General features: G+C 50.5%; 1 protein-coding gene across 4 annotated transcripts in view; it reads left to right on the forward strand.

The window, feature by feature from the left end:
• Positions 1 to 5,880, forward strand: part of KREMEN1 (kringle containing transmembrane protein 1) — a 71,088-nt gene extending 65,208 nt beyond the window's left edge. For 3 of the 4 annotated variants that reach the window (XM_078337456.1, XM_078337462.1, XM_078337477.1), the window contains 2 exons: positions 1,675 to 1,831; positions 1,984 to 5,880. In XM_078337456.1, coding sequence (XP_078193582.1) covers positions 1,675 to 1,831; positions 1,984 to 2,106 — 280 coding nt within the window. In that variant the 3' untranslated portion in view covers positions 2,107 to 5,880. The other variant, XM_003732114.6, reaches the window with a different exon arrangement.
• The last annotated feature ends 5,780 nt before the right edge of the window (positions 5,881 to 11,660 follow it).

An 11,660-nucleotide genomic window follows, 5' to 3' on the forward strand; every position in this document is an offset into this window, starting at 1 on the left:
TCTCCTCTGCAGAGTGAAATGTACAACTGGACAAATCTCATTAAGGTTTGAGGCATTTTGTTTGCTGTGTGTCCAAAGCATACAATTTCAAGGAGGATTGTAACATTCCTGGCTTCAAAAGCAACAATTTTCATTTTTTGGCTTGTGCAGTCCCTTACAGAGATCTTTATGCAAGAGTGAAGATATCTAGGACAATGCCATGCGTACTTCCTGATGCCTTCTAGAAATTGAGAGACATCCTTAGGAAGAGAATTCTCACATTTTATTAACTATTGCTTAGCAGTTATTTAAAAACAGTTACTAAAGGAACTTATGGAAGCTTTATCATTCAATTCTGACCAATTTGGGGAAAAAAATAGATTTCCTTCCCTGATTTTGCTGCTCAAGTCTAACAGTTCCAGCTTCCAGGAAAGGGGTGATTATTCATGCTACTGATGTTTGTGTACTTAGAGGGGAGTTCGTTCTAATTTTTCCTAGACCCCCACTCTGTCTTCCTATGGTTTCTAGTCCAGGCTCTTCTCATTTCGCAGCATCCTTGAAAATTTATGTCCACTAAAAGCTGTTTTTTTCCTGACTGTGTCACTTGCCCTCTGCTACAGATTTCTTATACATTAAATATAAGCTCTTCCATTGCCTTGTGAAGGCTGCCTTTGGCCACATTGGAACCACTTTACATAGTCACCTCCACCCTACGCTTGAAATTTTTCAGTGGAAATAATGTCCTAATATGTGTGTGTGTGTGTGTGTCTGTGTGTATGTGTGTGTGTCTATGTATTTATGTGTCTGTGTATGTGTCTGTGTCTGCATGTGTGTATGTGTGTATGTGTGTCTATGTCTGTTATGTGTGTATGTGTCTGTGTTTTTGTTTTTTCCTGTTTTTAATGTGCCATAAATATCTTCCTATTACCCTACCTTGCATTTCCTCCCCTAATTCTGAATACTCCCCAGCCCCTCTACTTTATATCTTGCAAAAATCCCACACAGACACAGTTTGTGTCCTTGTCTATGTGTCTCTGTGTGTGTGTGTGTGTGTGTGTGTGTGTGTGTTTTAAAGTTACAATTCACATGTTCTAGGGAAGCCTCTCAGGCTCAGTCCTGACCACATCCTCTGTGGCAGCAAGAGAGCCCAATGCTTCCTACAGCATCCAGCATCTGGCAGCATGGCTGAGGCCCTAAAGTGCATGCCTGACTCTCCTCTGACATCAGCTGCAGCTTCCCTGCCAGGCAGCCATGGGGGGCTGAACAGAGTCCAGGCCAGTGTCAGAGGTTAGATGGGTCACTGCTTGAAGCAGAAAAGTTTGGCCTTTCTCTTGTTTCAGCTAGGTGGGCTTCCAGGTACATGGCATTTGAAGATAGTTCTTTTATTTAAAATAAAAGAATTAGAAAATTCTTAATCTCTCAGGATGAACTTTTCTAGATTTGAAGAATTCTGCTAGGTAGAAAGTTCTTTGTTCTTCTGATGTGGTCTCTGCTCTGCTGTACTTGGCCTCAGCCCCTGATGGCCACAGGCTACATTTCAGCTGCACACTAGTCCTTCAGATCTTTAGAGGTAGCTGTGAGGTCTTTCCCAAGACCTTGCCCCACCCGCTTTCATAGGTACAGCATCTCTTGAGATGATAGCTTGTTTGGAGTGCTTTGTTCTGATCTGTTGGAAAAATTATTTCTACTTGACAGATCCCATCGTGTTCCTGCTTCCGGGGACCTTAGGGATTGTCATCAACCAGGGACTTCGGGGGAAATCTGGAGCATTTTTTACAAGCCTTCCACTTCGATTTCCATCTTTAAGAAGAAACTCAAGGGTCAGAGTCAACAAGATGACCGCAATCCCCTTGTGAGTGACTAAAAACCCCACTGTGCCTAGGACTCGAGGTCCCTCCTTGAGCTCAAGGCTGCTGGGGTCAACCTCTCCTGTGGTTCTTCTCTGATGGACTCTTCCCCTCCTCTCCCTCTGCCTTGGCCTCTTCGGAGGGTGCTCTCTTACAGACCAGGAAGAGGTGCCCTGCTGCCAGGGAAGGCAGAGCCTGGATTCCTCCTGCTTCATCGGTTGCACTTAGGAGAGAGACTCAAGGCCCTGGGGCCTGGCCTTCTCTGCATCTCTCTCTCTGATCTAGCTAGCAATGGGGGTGTTGGGACAGTGAGGCTGAGGTGACAGAGGTGGTCATGGCTGGCACTGGGCTCAGGTACATTCTAGATGGCTGTCAGGTGGTGGGTAGGTTTAGTTACATTGAATTTTTCTTGCTTCTTCTCTATTTTGTCCACATACAAATCAGTTTCTCCTGGTCTTTATGGTTTGGAACAGGGCCAGACAGGGAGAACTCTCAGGTACTCTTGGGAGTTGGTCTGGTCCCATACAAGTGTGGACTCCTGGACATTAGCCAAGTGTAAAGAGGGTGGTGTTTGTGCTGCCCCGGAAGCTTTGCTGTCCAGATGCTGGACTAGGATGGGCCTCCTCCAGCCTAGGAGGGTCTGAGAATAAGATCTAGTGACCCCCATTTATATCAAACATGATGCCTTTCATACATGGGCTTCTTTCTAGATTTTTCTTTCCATAGCTCATGGAGCTGCAGAGAAAGCTTGAAGAGCTTTGGTCATATAAAACGTCTACTCATTTACTCATACAACCAATTCTCCTGCAGACTTTTATGGGCACTCAGTAAGTTTTCAGGATTGGGTTGATTGGCCTTGCCCCTGAGTAGCTTGTAGTCCTTTGGAACCTGAGCCAGGCCTTGGTCTCTCCATGATTGGCTCAGCTAACTCTCAGTTCAGAACAGAGAGTATCAATCTTGTGGTTTGCCTTTAGGCAGTACAGTATGAGACATGGGACCTGCGGTCCTTTCTTCTGGTGTCCCCCATGTTAAAAGATGAAAAACACCCCCAGGGCCATCTGTGCTCTCTGCCCCTTCTATGGGGACCGAGTGGGGTTTGGAATGGCTCAGAAAGGAGAGCGCTCTTGTCTCCAGCCTCATGCCACCCTGTTCCTTAGACAGGGAGGTGAACTGCAGAGACTGGTGCTAGGAAAGTGTGGGTTTGGGAACTGGAGATCCTCCAAGGATCAGCCGTGAGATTGAGAGCTACAGCTGTAGTGGCTGCCAGTTGGGAGAATAAGTGCCATCGCTAATTTAAAAGCCCTTGCCATCCGGAAGCAGGCTTTGTCTACAGCAGCTGAGAAAAGCAGCCGGTACCTCTGCTGGCCAGGCCCAGGCCCTCATCAGAATGTGCCTCCCTCCAGCGCACTCAGGCCTCGGTACTTGCTGCACCTCTGGCCTTGGCGTTTCCTCTTTGCAGCACTTTGCCTGCCTACCCCAAGCCTGAGCCACTGCCTGCTGGGCTCCTACTGAGGGTCTGGCAACACATCTGCACCAGCCACTCCTGGGAGGACAGAGGGCCACAGGGAGAGGTGACACTCACCAGCCTGAGTTCAGGAGGGATGCTCAGAGCTTCAGGTGGAGAGGCCTTCAGAGGAAGGAAACTGGGAAGAGTGTTACAGGCAGGCAGGAGCAGGACTGCCGCCCCAGGCCCCACGGGAGTCCTGCTGAGGGCACAGAGCTGCCCAGTGCAGCCTTCATGCTTTGATCTGGAAAGAGCAGCTGTCCACAGGCCTCTGTCTCTAAGAGGCCTGTCACACAGGAGGACCTCTGGAAATATACCCACATGTGCAGTCTCCCCGCCAAGCTATTCATGCTGTTTGTGGAATCTACTCTCAAACACAAGTGTCAGGTATGTGTCATCCCAGCAGGTCCTGTGCTGTGAATAGATCCATGTGCAGCACAAAGGCAATGTGGCATGTGGCCCCAGGAAGAGGTCACCTGGCCAAGGGGCAGTTGTTCAGTTGCCTAGGCCTGACACTGACCACTGGCCTTTGGGGTGTCCTGCAGCCCGCCTGCCCACCTTGCCCTCCTCACATCTCAGCCAGGGGAGGCCCTGCCCAAGCCAGTGTGCTGTCAGAGCCTGCAGTGGGGGCGGCACTTCCTTGGAGGGGCTGGGAGGTGCTGGGGATGCCCCCGTGCTTCTCTTCCTGCCTGGCCCTGCCATGGCCCAGTGACTCTAGGATCAACTTACTTTCCGTGGAGCAGCGCTGGGAAACCTAAACCTGCCTCAGGACAGTGGGGGCAGGGGGGCTGCAAATCATTCCAGGCTAAATCTCCATGGGCACTGGGTCCTACCACAGTCTGGCCATGACCTCAGTTAGAACCAGTTAGAAAGTCAGCAACACCCCACAGAAGGCCACTGCGGCTAAGTAAGCACCTGAGAAAGAAACTGTCCCAGAAGAGATGATGTGGGCCTCCAGGAGCAGGGAGGAGGTGGCACTTGAACTTTTAGGAAACTCCCTAGACGAGATAAAGTAGCGGTTGGAGGTGGGGGGAAGAGGGTAACCCTAGGAAAGTAAATGTCAGAACACGTGGCAGAAGCCTGTGGGAGAGGCTGGGGAAGGGCTTTGGGGACCACTATGGATGGAGCTCTGAAAGCACCCTGCCCAAAGCCTCTCCTGAGGTGACAGCATGGGAGGAGGCTGCAGGGACACTGGGCCTGCATGCCATCCTCACCCCTGTTCCCCACTCATGCCAGGCCCTGCCTTCTTGGCACGTGTGCCCTCACCCACCAATCTTGTCACTCCCCGTGGTTACTGTGTCTCAGCCGGCTGTGGCCCCTAGTTTCTAGCAGCATTCCTCAGTGTTCTTGGCCCTTCTGAGAAGGCAGGCAGGAGGCACACAGTGCCCTGTTCCTCCCCATTTGTGCAGTCACTTGCAAAGCAGAGAATGAGTAGAAATGAACCCAAGTGCCTTCACCCACCCTGTCCCCACATCAGGACAGGCTTGAGGCCTCTCTGGGTGTGAGCGAGGAAACCAGGCTGCTCTAACTTCGGAAGAGTGGGCTCTGGCTCAAGACTTCAATCAGCCAGAAGCCCAGAGATCAAAGCACTAGTAAGTTCAGCTGTCCTGGCCCTCGGGCAGAACCCACGGGTGTGCCTGGGTGTGGCTCCACCCACATGCCCCACTGTCAGTCCAGGCAGGAGCCCTCCTCCAGGCCATCACCCAGCCCCAATGCATCCCAGCACTGCACACTTACTCTTCACAAGCACTTATACGCCGATGGCCTCTGAGACCCTGCCTCCCGGGTCTGCTGAGACCAGGCCAGGTCTCCCACGGAGCCAGGCAGCTCCCCACCCCACCACCCAGTCACCTGGCACCATTAGGTTTCAGATCTCCCGTGCGGTGTTTGATATCGGCTTTTGTTCCTACCTTGGGAGTTTGGATTGTTTCCTCTGGTCTTTGTTTACCTTCCTCACTGTTCTACCTCCTGGCCAGGTCTCAGCTTAGCTTCCCTGGTATGGGGTGTTTTTCAAGCCCTCCAGCCACAGCTATCTCCCTCAGGCTGAATGGCTCAAGGGTGACAGGGCTTCACCCTCTGCCTGCAGACCCCTGGTAGGCACATCTCACAGGCTTCCGTCTTGCTGAGCTGGATATGTAGGCAGAAGTGGGGCGTGGAGGACAGTCAGAGGGAAATCTGCTTCCGAAAGGAAGGGTCTTTAGACACAAAGACTGGGGGGCCCTTCCCCACCTGTGGGGAGCTGCCATCTGTGGGGCTCATGCATGTCAAGACCTTCCCACATCCAAACTCACCTTCCAGCAGGGATTTTGACTTTGGATGACAAGGCTTTATTTGTAAATATGCTCTTAATATGCAACTTTGAGAATAAAATAGAAACATCATGTATTTTAAAATATAAGATGAAGTGTGACGCACTGTATACAATTTAATATATATTTTTAGGATTTTGTTATTTAAGAAAGTGGAATGTAATGGTACTTTTACAAAAGAGAAAAAAATGTTATTTTTACTGTCTGGAAAAAAATAAATATTCTCATTGTTGTAGAAACAGTGATGGGCCCTATGTTGTCATTTCCATGGGAGTTGCCCAGAGACTGTGGGACGAGAGGAGGGTGTCTGCGGTGGGATTCTTACCTTTCCTCCAGTGCCAGGCTCACCTTTTGCTCACTTTTTCCTAAGTGCCTCCAAATTTCTTCTAGTCTTGTCATGGCTTTGACCCAGAGCTGACCTTCAGCTGGTAAGACCTGAAAGATGGGAATTCCAAACCAGTGCACTGCAGCGCAGAGCCGAGGAGGGCCAGGGCAGGAGAGGGGCTCTGCCCCCAAAAGATCTGGGCTCAGGCCGGCCTGGAGCCAGTCACTCTCCTCCTCAGCCTCAGCCTCCCCATCTGGAAAGAGGAATGGAATCTATTGTTCAGGAGACTATGGACATGCTTATGCAATTTTTATCCCAGGTATAATTTACCTTGCCTCTCAGAGCAGCCAGTTCCTCCTCTCCACCCCTTCCTGCCACACCTTTTCCTTTTTAGTAAGACTACTAGAAGCTCCCCGTATGAGCCACCCACCATGCACCAGTGCTTCTGGCACTGTGCACATCCTGCAGTTCTTTGCCATGGGTATCACTTTCCCTCTTTTGCAGATGAGACAGGTGAGGTTTGGAGAAGCCATGGGGGACAGTGGCTGGGAGCACAGCCCTAGAGTCAGCCCTCCAGGATTCAGCTTCCTCCATTCATTCTCTGTGAGGCCAGTGAAGGTAAAACAGGGAGCCTTTGAAGGGTTTCAGAGGAGGAGTGACATCAGATTCTCAGTGTAGAAAGCTCTCTTCCTTGCATCTGGGGAAACAGATCAGAGTGGGGTAAGACTGAGGGCAAGGAAACCAGTCAGGAGACTCTACAGGCCCAGCCAGGAGATGCTGAGAGCATGCCTGGGCCCCCAGGCCAGTGCTGTGGAAAGAGAAGCTGACCGCACCCCCAGGGCAGGGGCACGTTTTTGGGGCTGGGTAGCTCAGGCTTACATCCAAACTCCACCACTAACCATGTGACCTGGGGTGAGTAACACAACCCTGTGTACCTGTTTTCTCACCTGTCAAATGGGGGCAGTTAAAGTACCTGCCTTTATGTGGCATTGGGCTATGAATTATTATTACCTGCAGTATGTTTTCCACCAAAGGTAGATGGTCCTTCCATTCTAGAATAGAGGTCGGGGGTAAGAACAAGGAGGTGTCTGGGATGGTGCTCAGGTATCCTAACATGGGTGCCTGAGTGGAGAGAGGGGCCATTCTTTGACATAAGGAACGTAAATGGCACCAGGTGTGAGAAGAAACCTGATGAGCTCCTTCTGGGGGCTAAGTCCACTGCGGTCCCTGTGGGACACTGAGGCAGAGCTGTTTGGCAGGTGTTGGACAGACAGCCTGAACCCCAACCCATGGGAACATGAGCACAGGTGGCATCTTCAGGGTAAGTGTTGGGGCCACCCCTCAGAAGGCTGCAGAGGACAGTGTCCTGGGATGCACTGAGGCAGTGAGGGAGCGCCTGGCAGGACCAGGGTGGGCAGGGTAGGACAGGAGATGGGGACTCGCCTGGAAGCCAAAGAACCCACGAGCGAAGCTACTTTTTTTTTTTTTTTTGAGACAGAGTTTTGCTCTTGTCACCCAGACTGGAGTACAGTGGCATGATCTTGGGTCACTGCAACCTCCGCCTCCTGGGTTCAAGCAACTCTCCTGCCTCAGCCTCCTGAGTAGCTGGGACTACAGGCGCCTGCCACCATGCCCAGCTAATTTTTGTATTTTTAGTAGAGATGGGGTTTCACCATATTGGCCAGGCTGGTCTCCAACTCCTGACCTCAGATGATCTCCCTCTCCTCGGCCTCCCAAAGTGCTAGGATTACAGACATGAGCCACCTCGCCTGGCAAAGCTTCTAACCTGACCAGCACACACAAACTGCTGGTGCTTCAGGTCCCAGTTCCAGATTCTCAGGAGACAGTTTAGCCAGGTGGTCTCCCTCATCCAGTCAGTTTTTGCTAGGATAGGGTTCTCGGAGAAAAGAAAGCACGGGCCAGTCCCACTAAAGAATATTACCACTGCCGGAGACGCAGATGTGGCTCTCGGTGTGATGCATTTGACCACTTGCCTGGGAGTCCCTACGTGATCTGTTAAACTGCAGGTCCCTGGGCCCCACCCCAGACCTATGACATCAGAATCCCTGGAAGCGTGGCTTCGACACGGAGTCTGCGCCCTTCATTTCACCACTGTCTCCCACCCTGGCTAACTTCTGCCTCCACCCCGAACACAGCTGCAGCTGTTGCAATGTGATGGCACCTTTAAAGGTCAGCCTCACTTGAGTGTTTATCTTCATGGGGCTTTCCTTCTCTCTCCCAGAAGCTCTTTCCTTCCATGAAGGAAAATATTTGTAATGGCAGGAAATGGCTGGTGGAAAACAAACGGGGTGGCCTTGCTGGTGAATTTCCTAGAGACAAATTAGGCTTTAGGCTGCCACAGAAAAATAAATAAATGCGGCCAGAACGTGCAACTGTCCTACCTAAAGAACCCTTTAGGGTGATGGGACAATGAGGACAGGATGAGACCCCCAAACACACTTGAGTGGACTCTGGGGACCACTGACCTTGACCTGTGTTCTGAACCTGAGAGACGCAGATATTGGAGAGCCCACCACTCTGGGAGCCGGCACCAGGGCAGCACCAGCCCCATCCTTTGTCAGGCACTCAAAAGCTTTTCTTCCTGTGAAGGGGAAAAGCACTGGACAAGGGTGACCTTGTCTCAAAGCTTGGAAGTCACATGACCATCTTCTCTCCCCTCTGGGCCATGCGTGCCTGAAACTGCAGACAGTCTCTGGGGCTCAGAGAACTGGGAAGCTTTTGTTCCTCTGTGGCGAGGTCGGGTCCCGATGGGGGATTGTTTTTGCTCAGCTGAAAGGAACACTTTTAGGGATAGAATATTTCAACCTCAAGAAGCAGCAACATTTGCTTGTAGCTGGAAGTCTTCATTTCTGGTCTCCAGCTGTTGTCTGGAGCCACCAGGCCTCGGCTGAATGGGCCAATGCCCAGCAGCTGGGGGCGGGCAGTGCCTGCCGGGCTGGACAGGAACCAGTCTGTGTGCAGGATGCCCATCAAGGACACCCTGTACCCTCCCCGTGGTGGTTGCTGGGCTTTGGAATAAACCTGTTAGCTCTGGGTGACTGGACTGGGAAAAGGGGCTCCACGAGAAGCATTTCAGGGGGAAAGTAGACCTAAGCTTGAGCTCCAGAGTAACCCCTCCAAGGGAAACACCAAATGCTCCGAAACAGCCAAGGCTCTTGCAATAGTGAAGCTGCAGATCCCATTTATTTCACTCTTAATACCATTGTCTCTGTTCAAATGAGGTCACTGAACTTCTAAAAACATCACTGACAGACCTTCTTTGCATATTGATTATGTGAATGCTTAGTGGACTTGCTTTAGTTGCTAGTACCAAAGATACAGATTAAGAGCCCTCAAGGGGTATTCAGACCTCAAATTCAGCCAAATACAGAGGCAGCTTTTTCTGAGTCTGAGTGAGCTGAGGAAATCACTTTTGAATGTGCAAGGACGATAAGATTAATAATCACTACCATCTCTGTAGTACCTATCGTGTACCAGACACTGTGCCAAGTGACCAACAGACATTACCGAATTCATCTTTGCAGCAACCCAACAAGGAAACCAACGGTCAGAGAAGGGGTCCAGCCAGGGGCCGCCAACGTTCAGAATCAGCCTAGGACCACTGGCTCCAAACCTGGGGGTCCCCACTCCTGTTGAACTGCAGGCCCCTCAACACAGGCAGCTCATCTTTAAGGATGTGGCCTCCAGACAGCCCAGGGAAAGTGCAGATCCATTTGCCTAGGTCAAGGAAGGAATCAAACCTACACTTCTTTACCTGTTTGATGACACAATCCCCTTTGAGGACGAGGGGTTGGAATGGAGCCTCTTCCCTGAAGAAAGACTCCATCTGCCAAACTGCAGAGATCCAGAGACCACTCCCCCTCCGCCCCCTGAAACCCTTCCATGGATCTCAGGTTTAGAATCTCTCTATTAAGGCATGAGCATGATTATTTGAAAGTTTAAATGAGGCCAAAAGGGATAACAGTAGCAGTAATAATACTACTAATAACAGGATACATTTTACTGACCACTTAGGTCAGGAGTCAGCAAACATTTTCTGTAAAAGGCTAAATACTAAATATTTTAGACTTTGCGTGACCTACAGTCTCAGATCCATTGACAACAACCACAGGCCCCACTTTGACCCACAATGACTCCAACAAGCCCTGGAGCCATCAGGGCAACTCCCTGAAGAGTGGGGGATAAGGGGCTGCCAAGCTCCCTTTGTTATTAGCCACAGACAATATGTAAACAAATGGGCGTGGCTGTGTTCCCATAAAACTTCACGGACACCAAAACTTGAAGTTTATATAATGTTCACACGCACAACATGCTACAAAATGCTATTCTTTTGATTTTTTTCCCCCAAAATTAAAAAATGTAAAAACCAGCCAGGCGTGATGTCTCATGCCTGCAATCCCAGCACTTTGGAAGGCCCTGGTGGGTGGATCACTTGAGGTCAGGAGTTTGAGACTAGCCTGGCTAATATGGTAAAACCCCATCTCTACTAAAAATACAAAATTACCTGAGCATGGTGGTAGATTCCTGTAATCCCAGCTACTTGGGAGTCTGAGGCAGGGGAATTGCTTGAACCCGGGAGGCGGAGGTTGCAGTGAGCCAACATTGTGCCATTGCACTCCAGCCTGGGTGACAGAGCAAGACTCTGTCTAAAAAAAAAAGCATAGAATCGGAACTTGAGCCCACTCCAAAGCCTGTTTGCTTTCCTAAGTGACAAGATTGGCGCATTTAAATTGTGGAGGAAGAGAAGGTGACAGTGAAGCAGGAAGGAAGACCCAGAGCAAGAGCAGTCCCGTGGGCCCTGGGAATATAAGGCAGAGAGGCTCCGTCCTGCTGAATGGTCTACACTGCAGGGGAGGACAGCTGGTTCCCTAGCCATCCCTCCAACCCCCTGGCTCCAGATCCAGGACAGATCCAGGACAGCTGGTGACCTTCACATTGTTTTGCGTCTCCCAGGTTCTCTTAATTATAACCAATTTGCCACCCTCAGCAATTCCTTGTTCCCCTTTGCTAATACGCATGAGTTGGAACTGTCAGTCACATTCCCAGCCAAACGAGGCTAAAATCACTTCCCTTTCCCATGTAGGGCGTCCTCCCGTCTCTTAGAAACTCGTCTTTCTTCTCAGCCCTGTGAGACCAGCAGTAGGCAAGGCCTGCCCTTCTGCGAGCTGACTTACTCGGCTGGGATCTACCCCTCAAATCTCTTAGGCAAGTGGGAGACAGAATCTGCTCAACTTTCTTCAGCTCCTTGCCCACCCTCCTCCGCTGACTCTGGGGCTTTGGTGCACTGCCTGCCAAGGACAACCTTTCCTTTTTTTTTTTTCCCTAAAAACGGGGTCTCACTCTGTCGCCAGGCTGGAGAGCAGTGGCACTGTCACAGGGTAAACTCCAAAACTAGGATCCAGCCTGGGAGGCTACATGGGTCCCTGGCTTTGAGCAGGAAGGAATTCAAGAGTGAACTGACAGAGTAAAATGAAAGCAGGTCTATTTCTTACAAAGTAAAAGAATAAAGAATGGCTACTCCATAGGCAGAGCAGCGGCATGAGCTGCGTGGAGTATACTTGCGGTTATTTCTTGATTATATACTAAACAAGGAATGGATTATCCATGAGATTTCCGGGAAAGGGGTGGGGAGTTCCTGGAACTGAGGGTTCCTTCCTGTTTTAGACCACAGAGGG

The sequence above is a fragment of the Callithrix jacchus genome, chromosome 1 (genome assembly GCF_049354715.1).
Source record: "Callithrix jacchus isolate 240 chromosome 1, calJac240_pri, whole genome shotgun sequence".
Classification (NCBI taxonomy): Eukaryota; Metazoa; Chordata; class Mammalia; order Primates; family Cebidae; genus Callithrix; species Callithrix jacchus.